This window comes from Entelurus aequoreus, linkage group LG15 (genome assembly GCF_033978785.1).
Source record: "Entelurus aequoreus isolate RoL-2023_Sb linkage group LG15, RoL_Eaeq_v1.1, whole genome shotgun sequence".
NCBI classification, from domain to species: Eukaryota; Metazoa; Chordata; class Actinopteri; order Syngnathiformes; family Syngnathidae; genus Entelurus; species Entelurus aequoreus.
Genome location: NC_084745.1, coordinates 12,714,157 through 12,742,025, shown reverse-complemented (window position 1 = coordinate 12,742,025; position 27,869 = coordinate 12,714,157). Strand labels below are relative to the sequence as shown.

Sequence of the window (27,869 nt, the reverse complement as noted above, 5' to 3'; positions counted from 1 at the left end):
CTACATGGTGCCCACCACGGCGTCTGACCCGAACGCTCACATGATCCAGAAGGAGACGGTGGGGGGGACCACCTACTTCTACACGGACAACACCCCGGCGCCGATGTCTGGGATGGTGCGTTTGTTTTTGTCAAGGGTTCAGTTTCATCCACTCTGCCCAGTTTTCACTTCTCAATAAACGGGAAGCTCAGTGTTTCTGCTTTCACCACAGGTGTTTCCTACCTACCATATCTATCCCCCCACCGCGCCCCATGTGGCTTACATGCAGCCCAAAGCCAATGCCCCGTCCTTCTTCATGACCGACGAACTCCGACAGGTACTCCCCCTTGCGTTTGTTCACAAAAATTCCATGCTAACTTGTGCCGTCTTGCTGCAGGAGTTGATTAACAGGCATCTGATAACCATGGCCCAGATCGACCACTCAGAGAATTCAGGTAAATATATAATTTATAGTACATTTGCTATAAATTAAGTCTGATATCAATAATTATATTTTTTACGACCTGTGAAATATAAGGAGCAGGAGAAAAAATACATTAAATCTAAACATTTGAAATGTAACCATCTCTGATTGTAATCCCCTCAGCTATCAAGGCAGAAAGAAAATAAAATGTCAACACAACCATAGAAAACACTCATTGTAAACCAAATTCTAATATCACGTTGAACACTTAACAAACTCTTAAAATGAAGGTGCAAAAATGAGACATTAGTGCTTTATAAAATGTAACAAATTAGTGCAAAGTATGAAAATGTAAACCCAGAGAAACCTGAGACTATTCTCTGCAGGATTAGTGCCAGGGTGTTACAGCTGTGTACTATTTAATTTGGTCTGTTATTCTTAAGTATGATAAGGAATTTGTTATGCAATGTTATTGAGCACAATAACTATTTTAAAGTAGTACATTTGTTACATTTTCCAATTTAATTTATTCATACAGTCCTGCACTTAAGTTCCTACCTGTTGTTTCCATATACACGAATAGGGAACGGACAAGAGTTGAGGAGAGAGAGTTTGTCTATTTAAAATACAATCCCCTAAACTGCCATACTGCTGAGGTGGCTTTTTCTGTTTTATTGACAACGTCTTGGCTCTCTGCAGCACTCTTCTTTACTTTCTCTTCTCACTCCATGCAAAGAATCAACTGTGAGACAACAAGATGGCATAAACAAACTTAAAGGTGGATACTGTTACCTGATTGGCTGTTAGCGTTTCACTCCCACTGATCACTTCCTGCGTTGCTCGGTTACCCGAGTGCCTTTTTCATGCAACCAACCTTGCTTAGCAACTTCTAGTTTTTCTGCTGAAAAAGAAAAAAATTATCGAACACATATTTTACTGTTTTCGATGTACGTGTATTGCGATGTTTATTGCAATTATTTTAACGCCCAGCCCTACTATAAACCGCTTTTTGCAGATGTACCTTCCGAGGTGGACAGCTACCACAGCCTGTTCCCTCTGGAGCCCGTCCCCCCGCCCAACTGCCTGCAGAAAACCAGCAACTTCAGCTACTTCACGTCCTGCTACAAGGCGGTCAACAGCAAGGACGACCTGCCGTACTGCCTGAGGAGGATACACGGTACAAATGCTAACATTGCTACATGTGCACATTCACCATCCTAAGGGCCAGTTAGGATCTGTCCCTAAGCTTGTTTGGTAACGTGTGCAGGTTTTCGCCTTGTCAACACCAAGTGCATGATGTTGGTGGACATGTGGAAGAAGATCCAGCATTCGAACGCCGTAACGCTGAGGGAGGTCTTTACCACGAAAGCCTTTGGAGACCACTGTGAGTCACGGTCCTTTTACACTTGCCTTGTATATTCTTGGTAACACAAGTTAGTATTATGACCTGAAGTAACACCTGAGACACCCTTGTCCAGTGTTTTAATCTGCGAGCACCCCCTAGAGGGCAGCCAAAAAATATTCCTCAGCTGTGGTTCGTATGAGCCGCAGCTGTACTCAGTTGTAATACACTTTTCCACTACTTGTGGCAGTAATGACAATATCAAACAAACTTAAGAAGTCTGGAGCGAGAGTCATCGAAAAGTTTCTTGAGCGCAAAAAGTGGTGAAACTATATTTTCATTTGCGCTTTAATTTTATTGATAGTTTATTTAAATTAGTATTTTAACTTAGAATGTATTTATTTTAGCACTGCATACAATTTATGTAAACATTTACCTTTTATCAGTTTTTATGAGTCCCATCTTTTGCAATATATTTTATTATATTAGTACTTATTTTTGTAATCAGCCTGACCTAAGCCTTGATGGTGATCTTTGATTATCACATGGTTTCATATCATTTGACAAGGTTATAAACTGCAAGTAGGTTAGATATAATTACTGAATAGAATAGAAAGTACTTTATTGATCCCTGGGGGAAATTCAGCACCACAGTTCGCTCACAATAGACAATAATAATAATAATTAATATATATAATATAATATATGAATAATATAAATATATTCTACATTTAAGTGCAGTCAAGGAACATGTTCATTATACAGTCTGATGACTGTCTGTATGAAGGACCTCCTGTGTCGTTCCGTGTTGCATTTTGGGAGTCTGAGCCTTCCACTGAACGTGCTCATTCTCTCCGCAAGGTCCGAGTGTAGTGGGTGGGAGGTGTTGTCCATAATGCCTAGGAGTTTTGTTAGACTTCTCCTCTCTGACACCACCGCCAGAGAGTCTAGCTCCACTCCTGCCACGTTACTGGCCTTCTCTACCAACTTGTCCAGTCTGTTTGCATCCCTCACTCTCAGCCCGCTGCCCCAGCAGGCCACGGCGTACAAGAAGGCGCCCGCCACCACCGACTCGTAGAACATCTTCAACATCTTTGTACAGACGTTGTAGGATCCTAGCCTCCTGAGGAAGTAGAGGGTAGAGTAGAATATGATTAAAATCACAAGAACAATTATCAATTCAATTTCGACAGCAAGGCTCGGTGGGTGGAGCGGCCGTGCCAGCAACTTGAGGGTTCCTGGTTCGTTCCCCCCATGTAAAACCCCTTTGAATCCTCTGCCCCTTTCATTGCTAACCAAAACACCAGCACCTTCTGAAATACTCTCTGAATACAATTCTGCAATCTATTGTGCCTTCCTAATAATGTTTTAATTTTAAAACGTTTTTTTTAACCAATAGCCTGGTCCTTAATAAAAGTGGCTTTAGACTTAGAGGAAAACTACACTTTTTTAGAATGTTTTAATCCGCACTATCATACATGGTGAAAACTGCTAGTATGAGTCGGCTAACAATGCAGGTAATTGGGAATAAAGCGCTCCTAAAAAAATGTTTTAAATGCCAACAATGCTGAATTTACTTGCTTTGATCTGCATATTAACCAAGCTATAGCCACATTGTTATTGTAAGCGCTAACACAGAGGAACTACTTTTCTGGCTTCAGATGCAGGAATAAATTTGTTGTGCTGCTGCCTTTCTTAAAAAAACTTTGCAGCGTGCAGTCATTTGTTCCACGCCTGTTACCGCAAAACCAAAGTACCAACAACACTTTTCTTTGACACAAATGACTCTTTAGCGTAAGCCATGTTTTGCTAGGTGTGCTGCTGAGGAAGTAAGGTGACAAAGCTCCTGAGGGGCATAAAGTATGCCAAAACAAGAGGAGGAAAAGTTTTTAATTTTAAAGTCTGCAAAAAAAACCACTTCAATATATCGATGAAATTAATATATCTAAACGTGATATATTTATCATATATAAATAACGTCTTTCACTACTTTCCCCTCCATTTTTGCCTCCAGCATTGGTGTTCTCCTACGATTTCCACGCGGGTGCAGAGACTATGTTCAGCAGGCACTTCAACAACCCAGCAGCTGACTCCTATTTCACCAAGAGGAAGTGGGGTGAGTTGCTCTTCTTGCACACGGACCCTGCACACCCCTGTAGCGACGTTTTTTTTCCCCCTGCCTAACGCACTTTGTTTTTGTGCCTCACTAATACGCGCTAATTAGGTCACTTGCTTAGGTTTGCCCGCTGGCGCTCAAATCCAATTAAGGCATGGCGACTGGAAAGGCAGCAGGGTGCAAAAAGTCGGGGATTCTTTTTTTTTTTGTAATAAAAAAAATTGTTTCCCACATTCGATGGTTGACTTTCGCAAGAGAGATGTGTACTTTGGGGGCGGGGCACTGTGGCTGAAACTGATCTTAAGGCAGATGCGGGTTTGGTCTGTGTCTGGTATTCACAACAATACTTTACTTTTTAATGTTTTTGAAATTGTTGTCATGTAAGGGTTGTAACCGCTAACATTACAGTGACCGAAAATGTCTTGACAAGATGAGGAAGTCTAATTGTAACCCATCCAGCTGTGTTAGTGTGATAACGAGGTGATAAAAATTGTGTGTCCGTGCAGGGCAACATGATCCCCCGCCACCGCGGCAACACGCCGGCCTGCTCCCAGAGTCTCTGATCTGGGCCTACATAGTCCAGCTCAGCTCCGCCCTGCGCAGCATCCACACAGCAGGCCTGGCGTGTCGCGTCATGGACCCCAGCAAGATCCTCATCACTGGCAAGACCAGGTGTGTACCAACACTGTAAAGTGTGATTAGTAGTAGTAGTAGTAGTAGTACTTACCACCAGGTGAATAATGGCTGCGGGTGTACTATACAGAGCAGGGGTGCCTATTACGTCGATCGTAGTCTACCAGGCACCCTGATATAGAGAATTCCATCAAGTGTACACCAATTAGTGTGTTTAATGTAGTACCCACTACTGTATAAAGTGTACACTAGGAAGTGTGTACAACTTGGGCCACTTATTAAACTACTGTGTACTGGTACTATACAGTTACTTTCAAAGTATGCACTACTAACAACACAGGTTGTAGTTACTTGCGCTTTTAATTCTATTGTCAGATTAGGGCTTGGGGATATGGCAAAGAAAATGACGACAATAAAAAATTTTATATCATCTGATCTCAATATCACAATTTTGTATTTTTTTGTTAAAGGCAGATTGTCCCGTGCAGGATTATACCAAGTACTGTTGCATCCCTACTGTTTACTACTGCAGTATCCTGTAACAGACATGGCCATTTTTAATTAAGGTGTTATATGCTAACAGCTGACAACTGTCATTTTGTTTGTATATATAATTGTGTTTACTAGAGAGGTGCAATTATACAGGTAACACATGCTACAGTCCGTATCTGGTTTTAGGGCCACAGCTTCACTTCTTTTGCAGTACGTTTTGTGGGGGTAAAGAGAATTTATTTTTTTTAACTCTCAAAAGTGATTTAGTTTTTTTGCTTGTCATCACAAACTTCAGTTTGCAGTAAAAAAAACCCTCAGTGGTGTAATGAATGCTATAAAACTTTTATTTCAAGTTAACATTTTCTAAACATCACTATAAAATGGTAAAATATTTGTATTATTTGATTACTTTTATACATCAGTGCTTTTTACCAGTGATTTGGCAAGCGGTGACCCAGATTGTGGAGTTTTTAAAACTTAAATACTGTAGCTTATAGTGAATGAAATTAATTTAAAGGGCAGTTTGAATTTGAAGTACTGTATAATAATGTGTACCAACACATAAAACACGTTAATGATTGTTTCAGGAACAAAATGTTTTTAACCACAAACTAAAAAATAACTGGAAAAAAGTGTTTTTCAGTCAATGTTATGTCAGAAGAGGTGAATCTTTGTGCAAACACAAACAAAAAGTGATTCAAAAATAAACATGTATTTTTCTGATTAAATGAATAGGTGTATTTATATTCCCAGTAAGAGCCAATACAGTAGTTCAGTCACAAATACATTCTGTGCCTGCCTGCTAGTCCCCATTCAGGGCAGGATTGCAGCTAAAGTCTGTTATTAAAGTTGCTGCTCCTTGTCAATGTTGTTTTAACTTCCATGCTAGTGTTAGCCATTTTTCTATATTTTATTCTTCTGGGCTACACTTTCAGTTGTGTAAGGGGGACGAGACACAACGCGGATTGAACATTAATTACATTGGAAGGAGTCTTGACTTTTGCGACGGTGGAACAGGAAGGTCGCGCACATACTCTTACACACACCATCTTATTACCTCACACTTCACCACCTCAATAATTGTGCTCTGGACATTGCATTGCTGCAACATCAACGTAACACCCATCAGACATCTGACTCTTCCCACCCCCACACTCCTCTATTCGCGATCTTGACAATGCTAAAATGTAAACTATTGTCAACCTGCACTTCAATGCAGTTTCTATGCCGCTAGACGAAGCCCAGACAAAATCTCGTTGACATGTATGACTTAAGTGTTATTATGACAATAAAAGAAATGGATTGATTGACAAACACACGCGTTTGATGACACGCAGGATCACAATAAATAAAGGTGGCTCATTGTTCCGTGTAGATTTATATCGAGCATCATTGCTTCCCTGTTAACTACTGTTATCTTCTAACAGACATTTCCGGACGTAAGTTAGGACGTAACTTGAATATGTGATTGATGTTGTTATACCACCATTCTGTGTTTTTGTCTGATTATAATTGCGATAAAAAATGTAACCATTCAATGATCTTGAATATTTTAAATATCAACATTTGTATGACCAATGCTGTCCCTGTAAGTACTTGGTATTGTATCGATACCCTAATTTGTAGTATTGCCCAAAACTAATGTAAAGTATCAAAACAACAGAAGAATAAGTGTTTATTACTTTTTAACAGAAGTGTAGAACGAAACATTTTACTACAGAAAGTAACCAGATATTCCCAGTAAATTAGCAAGTAGATTAATAATAGTTATGATAAAATAACAGGAAATGATGCAATATGTTACTGCATATTTCAGCAGCCAAATGATGAGCCTTTGGAACCCATTTTGAATTAGCTCTATTATCATTTATGTGCCAAATAATATATTGTGCTATATATTGTTATTGCAGGAGGCTGCAACATATATTGTGATTTAGATTTTAGGCCATGATATCTCTAATTTATAGGAATCACACACTACTAAACTATGATTGTGTCTTTACTACTACGTATTGCTAAGTAGTATACTTACACAGTTCCTCAGTATGTAGCGTCTAGGACTTTGGTCGGCAACCTTCAGCATCACGAGAGAAATTTGAGCCCATTTCCCACCAAATAAAACCCACCGCCAACTCTTTGATCCGTAAAATGATGGTAGCCACCACCACTTATAGTTTCATTACACTCATACTATAGCATTTATAAAATTGAACACTAGACAGAAAACGATTCACCAAGTATTTTTGCTCTGATCAGCTTTCCGCAGCTGTTCCGAAAATGCTCTTTTCCATTAGGGCATTTTTCTGCGAATGCGGCGCTCGTTCGTTCTGGAAATGTCTTTTAACATTTGATTTTTTTGTTGTTTGCTATTTTCTCCCTATATATATAAAGCACAATCGTGAACCGACCTTGCCAACAGTGAATGCAAATTAATCTGTCCATGAAGCGTTAAATGTTAGATTTTCATCAGAAATCTTATCTTTTTTGATGTGTCCATTGCTAGCATACCAGGGGTTGACCGCTTAAAACAATACAATTGCTTGTCAGCAAAAATGACGTACATTTCAATCGACAAAATATTAAAATATATTTTATTTTAATATTACAATATCACTGAACATTAAAACAAATACCATTATTTATTGACATTTTGTTTAAAGGGGAACTGCACTTTTTTGGAATTTTGCCTACTGTTCACAATAATTGTTTTTTCGCTTTCTAACATACAAATTGGCTCGTTCGAGGTAGCTAGCAGCTAATGTGAGCAATCAATTCTACCTCTAAATCACTTTAAAAATGCATTCAAAAACCGTTAACTATACTTAATTTATGTTCCGTAACCTGTATAATAACCAAGCTGTAGCGATATTGTTACTGTAAGAGCAAACACTTTCTAGCGTAGAAACACATCGGCGTGCTTCGGTATTAGCCGTAAAAACTAATGGAAAGGGATACGCTAGCTTCTACAACCACAGAAATGCGTTTGAGTTTGTAATGCACATCACTGTGATACGACACCAATCTGTACTGACTGAAAAACATGAACAATCCTATTACAATATCTGTAAAGTATTATTTCATGTTTTGTTTATACACAGCTAGCCAGACAATTATTTAGTGTAGTTGTAATACCATGCATGACATGCTGCATGTATCATAATCAATATTAAAGTGACTCACTCGATGGACAGTTGTTTGTCTGGTCCAGCTGGTTGGGGATATGTCCTGTTGTTTTTGGGTAAGCACGCCATTTATGTCGAAATTGCTTACACCTTATTCTCCTGGCTTCCGTCTGCGCCGACGTCTCACTCTTCCTTCGTGCTCACTTCTAGAAGCAGCAGTATATTCATATTTTTTAAATTGTGAAAAGTATATGAATAAGAAGACAATGAACTTTTTGGAGCAGCAGTATATTTAGCTTTAAAAGTATAAGGTTGTAAATCCTCATTTCTCTAAAAATAGTTGTCTTTTTTGTACGTTACCAAGTCTGCCATGATTAGAAAACACTCTCGTTTGATTCCGGAAGTAGGAACACACATTTGTTGCTAGAAGTCAGACATGCGTGCGCGAAATATTTTAGTCCCAGAAATGATTAAAATGATTAAAATAGGGTAAATATTGTACATATTACATTATTATGAAGGTGTCATTATACTGTTACTACATTTTATATATATAAAAATGTGTGTGTGCGTGTGCGTGCGCATATGTATATTTTATTTTTTTAATTTTTAGTTTCATCTGACCACAGAACTTTCCCCCAGAAGGTCTTATCTTTGTCCATGTGATGTCCGATGAAACCAAAATTGAGCTTTTAAGAATTAAGGTTTTAGAATGGCCTTGCAGTGTGTATATACAATGTTGGAGGGTTTTGAAGTTGTTTCAGAGGCTTTGATGGCTACAACGGTGACTCCCTTTAAAGGCCTACTGAAATGAATTTTTTTTATTTAAACGGGGATAGCAGATCTATTCTATGTGTCATACTTGATCATTTCGCGATATTGCCATATTTTTGCTGAAAGGATTTAGTATAGAACAACGACGATAAAGATTGCAACTTTTGGTATCTGATAAAAAAAAGGCTTGCCCCTACCGGAAGTAGCGTGACGTAGTCAATTGAACATATATGCAAAGTTCCCTATTGTTTACAATGATGGCCGCATGAAGTGAGAGAGATTTGGACCGAGAAAGTGACAATTTCCCCATTAATTTGAGCGAGGATGAAAGATTTGTGGATGAGTAAAGTGCAAGTGAAGGACTAGTGGGGAGTTGAAGCTATTCAGATAGGGAAGATGCTGTGAGAGCCAGGGGTGACCTGATATTCAGCTGGGAATGACTACAACAGTAAATAAACACAAGACATATATATACTCTATTAGCCACAACACAACCAGGCTTATATTTAATATGCCACAAATTAATCCTGCATAAAAACACCTGCGTGTTTGTTATGCTAGCTCCTAGCTCCTCTGCTAGCTCCTAGCTCCATAGAACACGCCAATACAATTCAAACACCTGATCAACACACACAATCACTCAGCCCAAAAGACCGTTTACCTAACCCAAGGTTCATAAAGCTTATATATTTTTAAAAAGTTATGTACGTGACGCGCACATACGGTCAAGTTATCGAATGTTTAGCAGCCAAGGCTGCATACTCACGGTACCTGATATTCAGCTGGGAATGACTACAACAGTAAATAAACACAAGACATATATATACTCTATTAGCCACAACACAACCAGGCTTATATTTAATATGCCACAAATTAATCCTGCATAATAACACCTGCGTGTTTGTTATGCTAGCTCCTCTGCTAGCTCCTAGCTCCATAGAACACGCCAATACAATTCAAACACCTGATCAACACACACAATCACTCAGCCCAAAAGACCGTTCACCTAACCCAAGGTTCATAAAGCTTATATATTTTTAAAAAGTTACGTACGTGACGCGCACGTACGGTACGGTACGTGTTATGCTAGCTCCTAGCTCCTCTGCTAGCTCCTAGCTCCATAGAACACGCCAATACAATTCAAACACATGATCAACACACACAATCACTCAGCCCAAAAGACCGTTCACCTAACCCAAGGTTCATAAAGCTTATATATTTTTAAAAAGTTACGTACATACGCAAAAAAAAGCCAAAGCTGCATACTCACAGTAGCACGTCTGCGTCTTTGTCATCCAAATCAAAGTAATCCTGGTAAGAGTCTGTGTTGTCCCAGTTCTCTACAGGCGTCTTGTGTATCCAAGTCAAATGTCCTCCTGGTGAGAGTCTCTGTTATCCAAGTTCTTCCATCTTGACTGCATCTTTCGGGAATGTAAACAAAGAAGCGCCGGCTGTGTACTGTTGTGGCTGACTACGTTCGAAAAATACGTCCATTTCGCACCGACAACTTTCTTCTTTGCTTGCTCAGCTTCCTTCTTCATAATGCAATGAACATGATTGAAACAGATTCACGAACACAGATGTCCAGAATACTGTGGAATTATGAAATGAAAACAGAGCTTTTTCGTATCTGCTTCAATGTGGAAGGCATACCCGTGTTCGCCGGTTTATGTCACGCGCATACTTCATTCTCAGAGGCGTTTCAAACCGGAAGTTTAGCGGCAAATTTAAAATGTCACTTTATAAGTTGGCCGTATTGGCATGTGTTATAATGTTAAGATTTCATCATTGATATATAAACTATCAGACTGCGTGGTCGGTAGTAGTGGGTTTCAGTAGGCCTTTAACCATATCTTTTAAACGTTTTTTTAATTATCTTTTAAAATTGTTTAAAAAAAAAAAAAAAAAAGTGTTACGATAGGCCAAATTTCATAAAAAAGTGCAGTTCCTCTTTAAAGCCAAAGGGAGCGGAGGCATGAAAAAGTCGCAGGTTGCAGATCATGGTTTCGGATGTAACTAAGTACGTAGTCTTTTTACAAGCAGGTACAACATATATTCTTAGTTCTCTTTCAGAACCTCAAACTATTAGGTGTGTTAGTGTAACACTTTAAAAGTGGAAGTTCTTTTCCCTTTCAGCTTCCTTTTTTTTTTTTAACCAGCAAGCACTTGTTTATTGATACAAATAACCTTTAAAAAGTCACATTTGTGTTATGTGTACAGGTTAAGGGTGAACTGTGTCGGCGTGTTTGACGTCTTAACGTTTGACAACAGTCAGACCAACCACCTTGCCCTGATGCCACAGTACCAGGTCGTGTCCATAACGTGAATTAGTCTGATCCCATGTCTACACGAGTGGATGAGCGTCCTCTCATCATAATTTTTGTCCCTTTAGCAAGCCGACCTGGTGTCGCTGGGCAAGGTGGTGCTGGCGCTGGCGTGCAACTCGCTGGCCGGCATTCAGAGGGACAACTTGCAGAAGGCCATGGAGCTGGTGTCCATCAACTACTCTTCAGACCTCAAGAACCTCATACTGTAAGAAAAAGTTGTTGCAGACGTTAAAACCCCGCAGGTCTTTTATTGACATGGACTTACTTCCGGCAGGTATCTGCTGACTGAGCAGTCCCGCATGCGCAGCGTCAACGACATCATGCCGATGATCGGGGCTCGCTTTTACACACAACTGGATGCGTCGCAGATGAGGAATGATGTCATTGAGGAGGACCTGGCCAAGGTTTGTGGCGCTAAGTCTGGGAACAAGGGTGTTATCCTTTTCCACTACATCCCCTATGGGGTTGTCAAAGGTATCGATACTTCAATACCAAATTGATACAAACACGCAAACAAGAATAAGACGTAGCAGAAATTGTCCACTTTGTCGCTATATTTAGCAAGTAGATGTACATATTAACCCTTAAGCATCCCTAAAATGTGGTGAATGTTTTAGGTCTCGGGCACTCTAAAGGGTTTCAGTCATCCAAGTCTTAAAACTACTGTAAATTCTGGGCTACAGAGCACACAGGTATTTAAGCCGCACCTACCAAATTTGAGAAGAAGTGGATATTTGTACATATATTAGACAATAAGCCGCAGATGTATACCTGTATAAAATATTTTGTAAATATTTATTTCCTTACCTTAAATGTTTCCAAACGGTGCTTGTCACACGGCAGTAAAACGGCTGATCAACCAAAACAGAAGTCATCGTCATGGACCCACGAGCTGTGGATCCTTCCTCTCCAATCAGCTAAACAGACTCAATAACTCCACGGTGACGTTTCGGCGAGTTAATTGAGGAATTTGTGAAACTAAAACAATACAAACAGAATGCCATTGCAAGTTGATAATACTAACACAGACACTCGTAAATGTGCAAGCATGATAGCTAATGCACATGGCGCTAGCTTGATTACATTACGACCGCACGTACAAATATGCATGAAAACACTCCTACAGACATCACACATGGGACGGTTTAGTGAGTACCAATTGTTTTATGGGTAATTATAATGTAAAACTTACAAACGTTGTTACGAGCAGAAACGCTATGGACTATTTTACTTCTGGTTTAAAGCAGAAACATGAAGTACTTTTTCAACCGGCAGCACTTGCTGTGAGCGAACTGGTCCAAAAGATTGCCCCATAAGTTTTACACATATTTTTAATTTTTTTAATTTTCGACGCTTACATCTCCATATCTACGGATCTGTTCGTTGATTTAACAGTTTTTGTTTTATGTTTTTGTCAAAGAAAACCCTGTTTTTTTAATGGCAAAAATACAAACTATGCAATTTTTGTGCATGCACACACAATTTTTGTAACCGCATCTACACAACTCTTACATCACTACCAAGTCACCAACATGTTTTTTATTTCATGTTGGCAGATTAAAATCAACTATACGTCTAATATAAATATATGGTGCTCTGTGTGGTGGTTAAGGGGTCAATTTACACTTTTTAATAGGATTTGCACTTTTTCAAAGGGAAATTCTTGGATTTATTTGGTTTTCATGGAAAAAGCATTTTGAAATAACAGGTTTACTGTACATGGGAAAATGGCCATTAATAAAGGGAGTCAATGGGGGACAAAAGGGCCACGGGAAACTCCAATCTATACTTACTCGATAGCTTGTGTTAAAAGAAACTTGAGTTGAGTTTGAGTTTATTTCGGACATGCAAGCATACAACATGATACATCACAATTTCCAGTTTCTCTTTTCAACATGTTCGAAAAGGAGTAGGAAGAAGCAGAGCTTATTTAATCCTACCCCTTTTCTTTTGCATAACAGTTGCTAAAACTTTTGTTCTTTTCCTGTTCTCAATTTATTCACAATATACTCCATAAGTAATCACAATAAAAATTAATAAATAATAATTAGTGTTATATTTCGTATGGTGAGATGAGTAAGATTATTTTGAGAATGAATGAATGGATGGATGAAATAAATTCAGAATGTTTATCATGGTTCTTCTTCTTTGTACTTTGTAAACACTAAGTTTGAAGAGTTTCTTGAAGTGGATCATATTAGTACATTGTTTGATTAACTTAGCAGAGGTCGGACAATGCAAAGTATGAGATTAGTTCCTTTACAACTCCTGTGCCCATATTACATCTTGCTGACATCTAAAAATTATAATTCTGTTGCATGATGTCATCTTCAAAGGCAATAAAAAAGACCCACCTAGGTCCCAGGTCGCCCCAAGGGTTAAAAGTTGTCCTTCATTGAGTGAAGTGCAAGTCAGTGTACTAAGATAAAGCTTGTTTTTCAGGAAGTGCAAAATGGCCGCCTCTTCCGTCTCTTGGCCAAACTGGGCACCATCAATGAGAGGCCAGAGTAAGTAAATCTTTTTTTTTTTTTTTTTTTTGCACACTAGTTTCATTTGTGGCATTGTTGCTGAGGAACCGGAATTGTGTTCCGTGTGAACAAAGGTTTCAGAAGGACCCAACGTGGTCGGAAACTGGCGACCGCTACCTGCTGAAACTTTTCCGGGACCACCTGTTCCATCAGGTGACAGAAGCCGGGACGCCCTGGATCGACCTCAGCCACATAGTCTCCTGCCTCAACAAAGTCAGTGATGAGGATTTTTTTATATATCATTCTTAACTACCGTATTTTTTGGACTATGAGTCGCTCCGGAGTATAAGTCGCACCGGCCGAAAATACATAATAAAGAAGGAAAAAAACATATAAGTCGCACTGGAGTATAAGTCGCATTTTTTGGGGAAATTTATTTGATAAAACCCAACACCAAGAATAGACATTTCAAAGGCAATTTAAAATAAATAAAGAATAGTGAACAACAGGCTGAATAAGTGTACGTTATATGAGGCATAAATAACCAACTGAGAACGTGCCTGGTATGTTAACGTAACATATTATGGTAAGAGTCATTCAAATAACTATAACATATAGAACATGCTATACGTTTACCAAACAATCTGTCACTCCTAATCGCTAAATCCAATGAAATCTTATGCGTCTAGTCGCTTACGTGAATGAGCTAAATAATATTATTTGATATTTTACGGTAATGTTAATAATTTCACACATAAGTCGATCCTGAGTATAAGTCGCACCCCCGGCCAAACTATGAAAAAAAACTGCGACTTATAGTCCGAAAAATACGGTAATAATACAATCATTTTTATTTAAATGTAGTATAATTAAACAATTGTTACCATTCATTATAATTGTATTGTTATTATTATTAATATTTTATTATTATAATGGATAATGGTGGCCTGAAATAAATATTTGGTCCAGTGTAGTAGCATTTGAGATTGAGGTAGTGAGTTTCTTCTATTTTTCTTTTTTGTTGTTGTTGTATTCTGTTGCTTTTTGTTTAAAACAATTTATTCTGTATATGCCACATTCGCTTCTGATGTATTGTAAAGAAAATGTAGAAATATCCTGATCTCTCAGCTAATTATGCTTTAGGTTGCGAGCAAAAATTTAAGTTACGAGCCTCCCCGTCGTTAGTTAGCTTATCAAATTTAACAGTGAACCATGTAATATTGGGCCAAAGCTTCTGACTTCTAGCTAGTAATGGACAAAACTTTATTTATACATTCATACAAGGCTAGACAGGGCTTAGAAGAAGCAAATAATCTTCATTGGATTATATCAAAAAACATGACGGAGCGTGTAGCTAGGTGAACCAATTGTAGCGTAGCACTGCTAGTCTGCACCATACTGAAGCCGATAACGTCAGCCAAGGACATTCAAATAATATCCAAACATTTATCCATGAAAATATGGAGAAGCTGCTAATGGTGTGTTTGATGGAAAAGCAGCTTGAAGGATATATCATAGAAGTCCACTCTCCACGGAAAATATATTTCATTATAAAACTACTGTTAAAACTTATTTGTACTGTATTTTGTTGTATTGTATTTATTCAATATTTCGTATCTAAAATGTCACTGTTTTTGCCATGGCGTTGTCAATGATGTCATCATATTTTGCATAACATTTTATACATATATATTTAAAGACAATTTGTATTTTTATCTGTTGCTGCTTATTTTATTACTATAGTGTAATACAGAATGAGTCGTCACTTTAAAATAATAAAAGGCTTGTAATATTTCAGTTGATGTGTAATGAATCCAGAATGTATGACATTTTTGTTTTTTTAATTGCATTACAGAAAATATGTGACTTTATCACTATATTCAAATTTTCTGAGACAGTCCTGTATTTACATTTTTATTTGTTATTTACATTTACTTGTAAATTTTGCTGCCGAAAGTATTAAAATCACAAACTTTTTGTTGTTGAATGCGTGGCAAACACTGCATCGCTATGAATTAGATCAAGTTAATTTTGTGCATATATTTAAAACATGTTTGTCTGTTTTCCAGCTGGACTCGGGCGGTCCCGAGAAGATGAGCCTGGTGTCGCGGGACGAGAAAAGCGTCCTGGTGGTGACTTACTCGGACCTGAAGCGCTGCTTCGACAGCACCTTCCAGGAGCTGCAGGCGGCCGCCTCCGGCTCCCTGTAGCACCCCCTGCGGGGTGTGGAGCGCACAATTGCACTACGGCGGACATCCGGGGGCTCGTGGTGACATCGGCATGGCGAAGGCAAAGCGGGGCGGGGCTTCGTGAACCTCAGTCACATACACTGTCCACCTACCGGGAAGGCTTTTTTTTCTAAAAGTGTATTTTTTTTAGTTTTCCCAAAAACAAAAGGACAAAAAAAAAAGGACGCCATTTGTGACATTTTTTAGATTTGGGGAACAAAGCGAGAAGCAAACCTTTGTGGTTTTTTGAACTATTTTTCCTGCTTTTATCCTTTCTTTCTACCGCTGTGGTTTCTCTTTCAGAGGAGGATGCACTAAGATTTTAATTTTTTGGTTATTTTTTTATGAACACGTGTGAGAGGCCTACAGGGTGCACAGTCACACAAGATCCTTTTTTACGGACCGCATCATGGGAGGGGCTTTCTTTTGGACATCACAGGACGCGTCGACAAGGACTAACCACTGAGGTGCTGGAAAGCGGGACACGGGCGGACGGAGGAGAGGATGCTGTGTGGGCGGGGCTGTCACGTGACCCCTCCCACTTTTCTTTGACGGACACCGAGGTGGCACTGAGGACGCCGGTGTGGGTTTAGCTGTGCAGCACTTGCCTGTAGCCTCCATCTTGGGACTTTCTATTGCCTCTTTGTGGAATGTTCGACATCCCCCCGCCCTCCTTCCTACCTTCTGAGGCACCTCATCCTGGTGGAGTTGTGCATGATGGGAAGTGAAGTCTACTCTGGACCAATGCCAGCAGGAATGAGATGTTTTAGTTTCCAAAACACAAGATGGACAACCCCCTTTAAAGCTCAGTGAGGATTTTGAAAAGGGTCTGAGCCCAAACGCCGCTTCCGGGGTTCTCCCAGCTTTCATAAATGTTACGTTTAAAAAAAAAAAAAAAAAAAAAGGACCACGTCGTCACATAGAGCTAAAAAGGTGCGAGGCGAAACCCAAGAACGGCGTCTGGGCTGAGCTGCTTTCTGCTCTGTGGTTGGGAGGCCGGCGGGGGTGAGTACCGACCGTCTTGGATCATTTTACTACTTATTTCTCTTTTTAGCCAGACAAAAAAGGTGAATGTGGTGCTTTAGAAAACCCCAACACACACACATACACGCACACACAAAACCCCCCACTCCTCTCACACAGCGTCACGTGACCGTCGTCCACACGCCAACACACACTCCAGTAATCAACCCAAACACACACACACACACGTCATCTTTGTAGGTTTTTTGCCCCTCTTGTGTACATGGTCTCAAACTTTGCAATATTTGTGTGTACAGCAGTATTTTAATAAAGAATACCAAAACTTATACATTCTTACTTTCATCAATGATATCCAAGTTAGTGCATGAATGTAAAACAAACACATTGAACAATAATAATCAAAGATTACAGCATCTATACGTTACAGTAGGTCACCCTGTCAATCATACACATTATGCTTTCAATAGCTGAACAAAATTACTACTAAATAAAAAAAAAATAAAAAAGGTGGAAGTCTTTAATTCAATTATTTTGCTATATATTACCGTAAATTCAAGCCACTACTTTTTTTTCCTATGCTTTGGACCCTGCGGCTTTTAAGACGGTGCGGCTAAATGATGAATTTTTCTTTGCTGACAGCCATAATAATAAAATAACCATGAAAATGTTCTATTTTGCTAATGTTGTAGGAAATAAGTGCACTTTTTGACCAATGTAAACACCTAAGATGTTATATCCTAAAGCTTTTTTTCCCAACATAGTTTTTTGGAAACAGTACTTAGTTTACCCTACAATTTGTAAACAATGTTTATTAGGGTTTTTTAAAAACATTGTAATACTTATTGAGACACTTGTGATTTAGGGCTATATAAATAAACGATTGATTGATTGATATTGTATGCTCTGAAAATTATACTTATATTACTCTATTTATGTAAATATTAATAGTTTCCGTTACTTTTTCACTTCCAATATGATACTGATATTGATTTGATAGATCATCAGCAAGAATCATACATACTTTTATTTTGATGTGTGGAAAGTTCTAAAATGTTTGGTCAAGTGACATTTGTCAGAGAATTGTACTTCTGAAAAGCATTAATCTTATTCGTTAACCGTCTAGAATGGACTTGTATGCGGTCTTTAAGTTGAAGTGGAGTGGTATTGTTGTTTTTGGTGACCCCTCGTGGCCACAGTAATTCATTTAGTTAAGCCTATGACACAGTAAGTTGAATGATGTGGACACGTTTGTTACTAAATACTTTCTAAGAGTCATAGCAACTATAATTATTTGATACTTGTTTATGTTGACAAGTGCTGTTTTACACTGCAATATTGTGTGCTTAGCTGTTGTGTAGCTGCTAGCAACCTATCGCCTAGCTTGTTGACCTTTTTGTAAATGACTTGACTACAATTATTGGAGGACATTTCGCTGTCAAGTTTCCACAAGTCAACATAGCTGCAACGTGTATCGCACATTTTACATGCTGTCTGATATCAGATTTTTTTCTTCCTGATATCGGATCAGGACGCTTCTAAATCCTGGCAAATATATAGAAAAAATGCTAACCGTATTTTTCGGACTATAAGTCGCAGTTTTTTTCATAGATTGCCCGGGGGTGCGACTTATACTCAGGAGCGACTTGTGTGAAATTATTAACACATTAGCGTAAAATATCAAATAATATTATTTAGCTCATTCACGTAAGAGACTAGACGTATAAGATTTCATGGGATTTAGCGATTAGGAGTGACAGATTGTTTGGTAAACGTATAGCATGTTCTATATGTTATAGTTATTTGAATGACTCTTACCATAATATGTTACGTTAACATACCAGGCACGTTCTCAGTTGGTTATTTATGCCTCATATAACGTACACTTATTCAGCCTGTTGTTCACTATTCTTTATTTATTTTAAATTGCCTTTCAAATGTCTATTCTTGGTGTTGGGTTTTATCAAATCAATTTCCCCCAAAACTGCGACTTATACTCCAGTGCGACTTATATATGTTTTTTTCCTTCTTTATTATGCATTTTCGGCCGGTGCGACTTATACTCCGAAAAATACGGTACTCTTTTTCTTACGTTGCGGGAAAAAAGTGCTTTTCATATGTACTTTTTAACAAAATGATGTGACCTTAGTTCCCCTACACACACACACACACACACACACGCACACACAGAGTGCCTTAACTATTTCCAGCATATATTGTGTTTCAATGAAAAGAGTTGTCCCCTCACACATGGTGATATGTGGTACCAATACGACAATTAAATCACAGAAAGTGAGTAAATACATTTGCTTATTGCTGACAATGGCGAGGAAGACGTTAGAGTGAAGGGTAGAGGAAAGCGGCGTTGTAGTCGGGGGGCGGGGAGCTCCCATCATCGGAACTCCAGTCGTGTGGAAAGATGGCCGTCTGGTTGCCGTGGAAACATGATCTGCACAGGAAGTGTTTCACTGAAGGTGAGGAAAATGTTGACAATCATCTTTTTTTTATAACCTGCTGAGCTTGTTGTTGTTGTCGTCCCACGGCAGACGTTTGAGCTCCTCTGATGGAAGGACCATGCCGCTGTCGCTCTGCTCCTCCTGAACATCCACAGGTCAATAAATACACACTTGTGTGCGCCACTTGACCTTTGTGTCTTTAATTGTGTTGTTTTTGCCTCAGATTGGTGAGTGTCGTCCTCACAGGGAACCTGGAAGGTGTGCAGCGTGGCCACAGCCCGCATGTAACTACACAAGGTAAACATTTGTCATGTTTTAATATTTGCTCATTTTGAAAATACTCCTGTCAATAATGTGCAGTTTAACACAGTGCAACAAAAAATACAAAATTCAACAAAAATAAATAAAATCAAAACACTATTAATATTTTATAATGAATACAGATTCTCCTTCTTAGCTTTTAACACCGAGAGGTATAAGATGTAGTAAAAAACACGCCCTGAAAAAGTAGGTAGTAAAAGTACTACACGTACTGCGTTACACATCAGACGAGGGTTGTCTCGCTACCAAAATGTATTTCAATACTTTTCTAAATAAAGGGGACCACGAAAAAATGGCATTATTGGCTTTATTTTAACAAAAAATCTTAGGGTACATTAAACATATGTTTCTTTTTGCAAGTTTGTCCTTAAATAAAATAGTGAACATACTAGACAACTTGTCTTAGTAGTAAGTAAACAAACAACTGACATATGCAGTAACATATCGTGTCATTTATCTACCTATTATTTTGTCAATATTATGAGGGACAAACTGGATTATTAATCTACTTGTTTATTTACTGTTAATATCTGCTTACTTTCTCTTTCAACATGTTCTATCTACACTTCAGTTAAAATGTAATAAACACTTATTCTTCTGTTGTTTGGATAATTTACATTAGTTTTGGATGATACCACAAATTTGGGTATCGATCCGATGCCAAGTAGTTACAGGATCATACATTGGTCATATTCAAAGTCCTCGTGTGTCCAGGGACATATTTCCTGAGTTTATAAATATAATATGAACTTGAAAAAAAAAGAAATAAAGATTTTGTGACCATAAAAAATATTGCTGTAATCATAGTATCGACTAGTACTTGGTATCATTACAGTGGATGTTAGGTGTAGATCCACCCATGGCGTTTGTTTACATTGTGACACCGGTGAGCTATGTGTGTAGTGAAGCATTTTAGAGGCAGTGTAGTACCGAATAAGATTCATTAGTACAATATTAGTACCGGTATGCCGTACAACCCTACATCAGACACACAATTAACTATTAAAAAAGTGAATTGTCACAGTTGTCAAATAATATAATACCACAAATTCCGGACTGTAGGCTGCTACTTTTTTGCTACGCTTTGAACCCTGCAGCTTATTTATTTAAATTTGTTTCATTATTAAAAAAAAAAAAAAAAACAGTCAGCATAACAGTAAAAATAAATCCCTAGTGAAAAGGAGCATCTAGCTCGGCCTGGGCTGATTACACATTTTCTCGACAAAATATTGACCTACAAATGATGAATTTTGAGACCAAATGAACCACTGAATGATGATAATGGAAGTATACCCTTTCAAATGCAATAAACTTGTAACCACACAATACTTATACTAGTAGAAGTATTTGTTACTTGAAAAAAAAATTGTATAATATTTTTTATGGCAACTAATGAAGACTCATACTAGTCCATCCATCCATCCATTTTTGTGCAGGAGCCTATCTCAGCTGTATCTTTTTTTAAAGCAACAAATTAATATAATACATATTCTAGTTTTGTTTTTTTTAAAGTAACCACTTGATACCTACACTAGTATATGTTTTAAAGTAACAAATTAATATAATACATATTCTATTTTTTTTTTTAAAGTAACCACTTGATACCTACACTAGTATGTTTTTAAGTAACAAATTAATACTCATACTAGTTTAATGTGTATTCAATTTTATTTTTTTTAGTAACCACTTTATACTTACACTAAATGTATATATATATATTTTTTAAGTAAACAATACTAATATGATTATATTAATAGTTAAATTATCTTTTTTAAATGTTTAAAAGTAACCAATCATTCCTTATACTAGTATCCTTTTTTAAAGTAACAATTTAATATTTATACTAGTTTAATGCTTAATCTTGTGTTATTTAAAGTAACCAATACTTATACTAGTTAAATATTTATGACAACAAATTAATACTTATTAGTATCTTTTTTTTTTTAAAGCAACAAATTAATACTTGTACTAGTTTAATACTTTTTTCTAGTATTTTTTTTAAGTAACTAATACTTATCTGTAGTAATTTCCCTGGTACATTTTTTTAAAGTAACTGAAGTATTTTTCCAAGTAACTGGATGAATAAATAGTCCATCATTCTTACCTCAAGTTGGTGACAGCAAGAGTTTTTTGTGTGCACTTTCCGTGTTCTACGAGTAATCCCAGAGGAATGTAGTCCTTCCCCTCCTACCAAAGTGTATATTAGTAGTCATATTGAGTGTTTTGGTATTCACATCTTAATATTTGATACATTTTCCAGACAAAGTGATTGAGTCCCTCCAAGCTGACCTGCTGCACCATGGACTGGAGCATGTCGCCCAGGGTCTGCACCAACTGGCAGAAGGAGGGTCGCTCGCTGGCCTCGGCATCCCAGCAGGCCAGCATTGTGCTGTAACTATACACACACACTGTCACACACACACTGTCACACACACACTGTCACACACACAAGGTCAACATTTATCACATTTCATCTCCCTCACATGTCAGCTGTGCTGTACTCCGGCGCTCTCATCCTGGTTCCTGCTTTCAGTCTGTGGCAGAAGTCCTCGTCGATGTGGAGACCGGGGTACGGGGACGCTCCTAGTGGACACCCGTGGCGTTACATGCACCAACTGCACAGGACTCCCCGGGGAGTGAGAGCTCTTACCCAGAGAGAAGATCTCCCAGAGGAGAACGCCAAAGGACCACACGTCACTTTGTGTGGTGAACACCTTGTCAAAGATGGACTCTGGAGACATCCACTTCAGAGGCAGGCGGGCCTGTCAGCCAATCAGAGCACAGTGACAAGGTGATGTTTTTTATATACATATATTCTTTTATGTGTTTTTCACATGACAGTATTTGTCTTGCGATCATGATATAGAGCAGGGGTCACCAGCCTTTTTGAAACCAAGAGCTACTTCTTGGGTACTGATTAATGCGAAGGGCTACCAGTTTGATACACACTTAAATAAATTGCCTGAAATAGCCAATTTGCTCAATTTACCTTTAACTCTGTTATTATTAATAATTAATGATATTTATCTTTGTGGAAACACTGATCATCTTAATGATTTCTCACAATAAATATATATAGAAACAGATAAATATCAATATGCAACACTTTATTTTTATATTTTCTCTAAGTGCACATTTTTCAAATTGAACATTCTCAAATGATCACTTCTAAGACAGTCTTGTGAAATCACAATATCCCATTTTAACTAGCTAACCACTATCATTTTTGAACAAATCATGAATTACTTTGCACCATGTTTGTACGAATAATAACTTGTGTAAAATACAAAAGTCAACTCTCAAATGTTTAAATAAATCATGTCACACTTTGAACTGGACACCAAATCTGTTATCTGTTTCTTTGTCAGTTAGTGAAGACCAAGTCTTTCAAATATTTTCTTGGATTTTTACATTTTTTTTGAGTTTTGTCTCTCTTAGAATTAAAAATGTCGAGCAAAGCGAGACCAGCTTGCTAGTAAATAAATAACATTTAAAAAATAGAGGCAGCTCACTGGTAAGTGCTTGTCAAGTGTTTTGCTTTTTTCCACTGTGCTTATCCCACACTTGAAGGGATGTACCAATGCTGAATGTGGCTTCTGGATTTCACTCAAAAGACCAGACCGTAGTTACTCCTTTCCTTTTATTTTCCTTTAGTTTGCAGCAGTTTTTCCAACGAAGAAACAGCTTCTTTTTTCTTCTTTAGTCTTTTTAGCAGTCTTTAGCAGTGTTCGTAGACTTTAGTAGACTTTAGTTTCTTTAGCTGTCATTAGCTGTCTTTAGTAGCCATTAGCTTCTTTAGGAGGTGAAAAACCTTTAAGGACAAAACACAAGATTAACATGCTGTAAAAAATCAATCAATTATCAATCCCATAATTTACAATTATTAATTAGGCTATCAAACACTTAAAAATTAAACAAGTGCAAGAAAATGGATTAATATTTTCCCTTTAAGTTAATTCAGATTTTAAATAAATTGTCTCAACATAAATGCACCAAGATCTATATAAAATACATTTAACACCAGAAACACAATAGATAAATGCAGCAGAAAACCCAATATGCAAATACATAAATACCTAACCAATTAACCACCTATTTTAGATACATATTTAAATTTGGGGACTCTATAATAATTGTGCCCACGTTAATCCACATTAAACTGCCTCAAGTTGTTGCTCAGATTAAATAAAATGACAAAACTTTTCTTCTACATATAAAAAATGCAACATTAAACAGTTAGTTGCAAGTCAACTCATCATGCTTAATTTATGACAGCATTTGGGAAGCCTGTAGTTGATTTTTAATATGTAAATGTTATATTTTTATCAACATGTGATAGAGACCCTGCCATTGAAAAGTAGGCTGCTGCATTACTAATGATTAATGTAACTATAGCTGAAAAAATAGTACAATAGCAATAGGAGAGACTATTCATCCCTGAACACCATGGAGTTCATGTAGGCTTTATGATGCAGTTTCATTATTATATCAACTATCAGAGACAGAAACTCTTCATTTAACATAATGTCCTTTTTTGCTGCTTCAACACAGCTCAATCAACACAGAAAAAGGTCAAGTGAAATAACAGACAGGGCTTTGCTGTCCGTAGCACAGGCACACACACCGCAAAATAAGCTAATGTTACGCTAAAAGCGAATCACCTCAAGCCAGGACTGCGAGCGAGCTGAGCTGCCTTTTATATTTCTAGAAGGTCAACGGGCTCATAGTGATGTTGCTAGTAGTTGACTGGGAGCTGTTTATTATAATTTGGGGAGAGTCCGCTGCCTGATGCTCACCTGCTAAACGCTAAGCACTGACTACATGCGCTCTGAATACGCACTGCTGATTGGCTGTTACTGCTCTGTTTGTAACCAATCAGATGGTTGTGTGGGTGGGACAATGCTGGATGCTGTGTAGAGTAAGAGACGGAGGCGGCTACTTAATATGTTCGTGTGGAAACTCGTTCGGTACACCTCCGTACCGAACTGAAACCCCTGTACCGAAACGGATGTATACAAATACACGTACCGTTACACCCCTAAAGGTCAGTAACGTTTAACTTTGCTAACAAGTACAAATAATATGCACTCAAGCTCTGTTGGCAAAAATTTAACTTTCATAAATATTAAACATCTTGAAGTGGAGTTTTTTCCCCCAGTTGGAGAAACTGCGTCGGGCAGTTTTGTTTTGATGTCTTTTTTGTTGCTGTCACTTCCCAACAAATGCAGCATAGGTGTTGACATTTTTGTTACCTTGCAGTGTTTGTGGCACTGTTGCTGCTCCCAGTGTTGCCAGGTGTAAAAATGACAACCTATTGTACCACAAGTTCAAAATTAAGAATTATTCAGGACCATTTGCTACAGTAAAACATGACCAGCGATGGTATATAGTGTTGCTAAAGCTGCAGTTTTACCTTTGAAATATATATATATTCTATATATTTTACAATTGATCACACAATGGATACATATTGAAAATGTACAGATCATTTGAATCACGTCAAACGCAAATTAACATCTTTAGACAAAGTGTTAGTAAAATAAAGAGATACAATACAATAGGATACAAAATATTTGAAATACATTTAAAAAATATATACCGTATTTTTCGGACTATAAGTCGCTCTGGAGTATAAGTCGCACCGGCCGAAAATGCATAATAAAGAAGGAAAAAAACATAAGTCGCATTTTTGGGGGAAATTTATTTGATGAAACCCAACACCAAGAATAGACATTTGAAAGGCAATTTAAAATAAATAAAGAATAGTGAACAACAGGCTGAATAAGTGTACGTTATATGAGGCATAAATAACCAACTGAGAACGTGCCTGGTATGTTAACGTAACATATTATGGTAAGAGTCATTCAAATAACTATAACATATAGAACATGCTATACGTTTACCAAACAATCTGTCACTCCTAATCACTAAATCCCATGAAATCTTATACGTCTAGTCTCTTACGTGAATGAGCTAAATAATATTATTTGATATTTAACGGTAATGTGTTAATAATTTCACACATTAGTCGCTCCTGAGTATAAGTCGCACCCCCGGCCAAACTATGAAAAAAACTGTGATTTATAGTCCGAAAAATACGGTATATGTATATATGTATTTAAAAAAAAATCTGAAACAATTTATATTTAGGGGACGGCGTGGTGAAGTTGGTAGAGTGGCCGTGCCAGCAATCGGAGGGTTGCTGGTTACTGGGGTTCAATCCCCACCTTCTACCATCCTAGTCACGTCTGTTGTGTCCCTGTGCAAGACACTTCACCCTTGCTCCTGATGGCTGCTGGTTAGCGCCTTGCATGGCAGCTCCCGCCATCAGTGTGTGAATGTGTGTGTGAATGGGTGAATGTGGAAATAGTGTCAAAGCGCTTTGAGTACCTTGAAGGTAGAAAAGCGTTATACAAGTATAACCCATTTATCATTTATTTATATTTCTCCAATAAAGATAATTTAAGGGCTGTTTTACTTTTAGCCATTTTCCAACATTTATCTAATTAATAATTTGAACCAATGTGGGTTTTCCTTCCAGGAATCGACTTTTATGTATAAAAAAAAAAAGAAGCGGAAGAAAAAAACCGATAAACATCCAAACACTGTACATCAATGGGGACTATGTGGAAAGTGTCTCTAACTTCAGGTTCCTGGGGATCCAGATGGAGGAAGACCTGTCGTGGAGTATGAACACCTCAGTGACCATCAAAAAGGCACAGCAGAGACTTAACTTTCTTAGACTCCTCGAAAAGAACCAGTTGTCACAAAAAGTGCTTGTGTCCTTCTATCGCTGCTCAATAGAGAGTGTGCTGACATCCTGCATGTGTGTGGTATGCCAGCTGCACGGCGGCAGAGAGAAACGCACCCTCCCCTCCCTGGATGAACTGTACAGTGCCAGGTGCCTCAAAAAGGCCCAAAACATCATAAACTTTTTGAACTGCCGCCCTCGGGCAGGAGATACAGGACAATAAAATGTCGGACAAACAGATTTAAGAACACTTTTTACCCGAGAGCAATAGTGTCGCTGAACACAAGATGACAATAAGGACTGTGCATGTGAGCTGTGTGCTTGCTATTTTTATATCTATTTTATGTAAATAGCTAGCGTTCACAGCTAGCTGGTCCATGACGATGACTTCTGTTTTGTTTAATCAACCGTTTTACTGCCGTGTTACAGACATCGTTTGGGAAAACAATTAATGTAAATAAACATTTACTATTTATTCTAAAATTCGTGTCTATTTTGCGAAGTAAAGCGTGGCCGTCTGTAACCTCCTGATGTAGTTTGTATAAACAAGTCACATGAGAAGCATGCACTCTAAAATACATTTTATTATTGTATTCATTCTTTCATATGTTTTTATGTGTTATTATGAATTTGCACTAAATTAGTTTTGCTTACAATTGCGTTGTACAATGACAATAAAGATATATTCTGTTCTATAAAAATGTTATCTTGCAAGCATTTCTAGGTTACTTTCTTTTATAAATATACCACATTTAATTTCCTCTATCATAAAGGTGAGATCTTTTCCTTAAACTAATGGCACTGTTGGCTGCAAGTGACAGAGTAGCGCCGCACCTGGTTGTAACGAGGCACAAGTGACAGAATATATTCCATTTGTGTTTGCTAATCACCTACTGAAGGCTTTAAATGATCCTACATTATGGAATTATTGATCATACAGAGTAATTATTCTACGGCTTGCCATCCCGCCTCCCCCCACAGAGACAAAGCTTGTAATGACTGACAAGAGCATTCACTCTGTTTAATTCTGCTTCTGAACAAATGCTCAGGTGCTGGGAGAGATGTACAGAGTGAACCCTCTTGAAAAGCGAGAGGCAAAGAAGGGACATTTATGGAAAAGAAGAAAAGCTGCGAGCTGTGGAAGTATTCAAGTTTAAAAAGGAATCCTACTTCATGAACATTAATTACCCACAACCAATGAGATGCGCTGAACGAAGGATTACTGCAAATGTACTCACGTCTCCCTTGCGGACGTAGTCCGGGTCTTTGTAGATGTCTCTGGCCAGTCCAAAGTCACAGATCTTCACCACGTGATTGTCTGACAGGAGGACATTGCGTGCCGCCAGGTCTCTGTGTATACACTGCAGGCCACGTCGGAAAATAAACGTCACACGAACGCAAACATCTCTTCAAGTCATCACTGTGTCCTTCAGTCGCCAAAACTAATTACTGTAT

The 27,869-nt window shown here is 38.0% G+C and overlaps 2 protein-coding genes and 1 long non-coding RNA gene across 10 annotated transcripts in view; 2 read left to right on the top strand and 1 right to left on the bottom strand.

Moving 5' to 3' along the window:
• Window positions 1–17,215, top strand: part of pan3 (poly(A) specific ribonuclease subunit PAN3) — a 22,930-nt gene extending 5,715 nt beyond the window's left edge. The window contains exons 7-19 of the mRNA XM_062020886.1: window positions 1–115; window positions 212–316; window positions 377–434; window positions 1,419–1,580; window positions 1,671–1,787; window positions 3,760–3,861; window positions 4,368–4,533; window positions 11,103–11,190; window positions 11,275–11,414; window positions 11,484–11,613; window positions 13,652–13,716; window positions 13,812–13,950; window positions 15,747–17,215. The exon at window positions 1–115 is cut by the window's left edge and continues 103 nt beyond it. Of these exons, the coding sequence (XP_061876870.1) occupies window positions 1–115; window positions 212–316; window positions 377–434; window positions 1,419–1,580; window positions 1,671–1,787; window positions 3,760–3,861; window positions 4,368–4,533; window positions 11,103–11,190; window positions 11,275–11,414; window positions 11,484–11,613; window positions 13,652–13,716; window positions 13,812–13,950; window positions 15,747–15,887 (1,528 nt within the window). The 3' untranslated portion in view covers window positions 15,888–17,215. The remainder of the gene's footprint in view (window positions 116–211; window positions 317–376; window positions 435–1,418; window positions 1,581–1,670; window positions 1,788–3,759; window positions 3,862–4,367; window positions 4,534–11,102; window positions 11,191–11,274; window positions 11,415–11,483; window positions 11,614–13,651; window positions 13,717–13,811; window positions 13,951–15,746) is intronic.
• Window positions 17,163–27,869, bottom strand: part of flt1 (fms related receptor tyrosine kinase 1) — a 100,503-nt gene continuing 89,796 nt past the window's right edge. For 3 of the 8 annotated variants that reach the window (XM_062020875.1, XM_062020874.1, XM_062020876.1), the window contains 8 exons: window positions 27,653–27,775; window positions 22,314–22,425; window positions 22,147–22,246; window positions 21,953–22,058; window positions 21,768–21,850; window positions 19,561–19,630; window positions 19,398–19,483; window positions 17,163–19,335 (listed from right to left, as the gene is read on the bottom strand). In XM_062020875.1, coding sequence (XP_061876859.1) covers window positions 19,224–19,335; window positions 19,398–19,483; window positions 19,561–19,630; window positions 21,768–21,850; window positions 21,953–22,058; window positions 22,147–22,246; window positions 22,314–22,425; window positions 27,653–27,775 — 792 coding nt within the window. In that variant the 3' untranslated portion in view covers window positions 17,163–19,223. Of the gene's footprint in view, window positions 19,336–19,397; window positions 19,484–19,560; window positions 19,631–21,767; window positions 21,851–21,951; window positions 22,072–22,142; window positions 22,426–23,295; window positions 23,475–27,652; window positions 27,776–27,869 lie in introns of those variants that run through there. The other 5 variants (XR_009821126.1, XM_062020878.1, XM_062020877.1 and 2 more) reach the window with 5 other exon arrangements.
• Window positions 19,012–27,869, top strand: LOC133629843 (uncharacterized). Its single transcript, XR_009821128.1, has 5 exons — window positions 19,012–19,497; window positions 19,566–19,639; window positions 21,924–22,054; window positions 22,154–22,454; window positions 27,464–27,869. It is a non-coding gene; the product is annotated as an uncharacterized LOC133629843 (long non-coding RNA).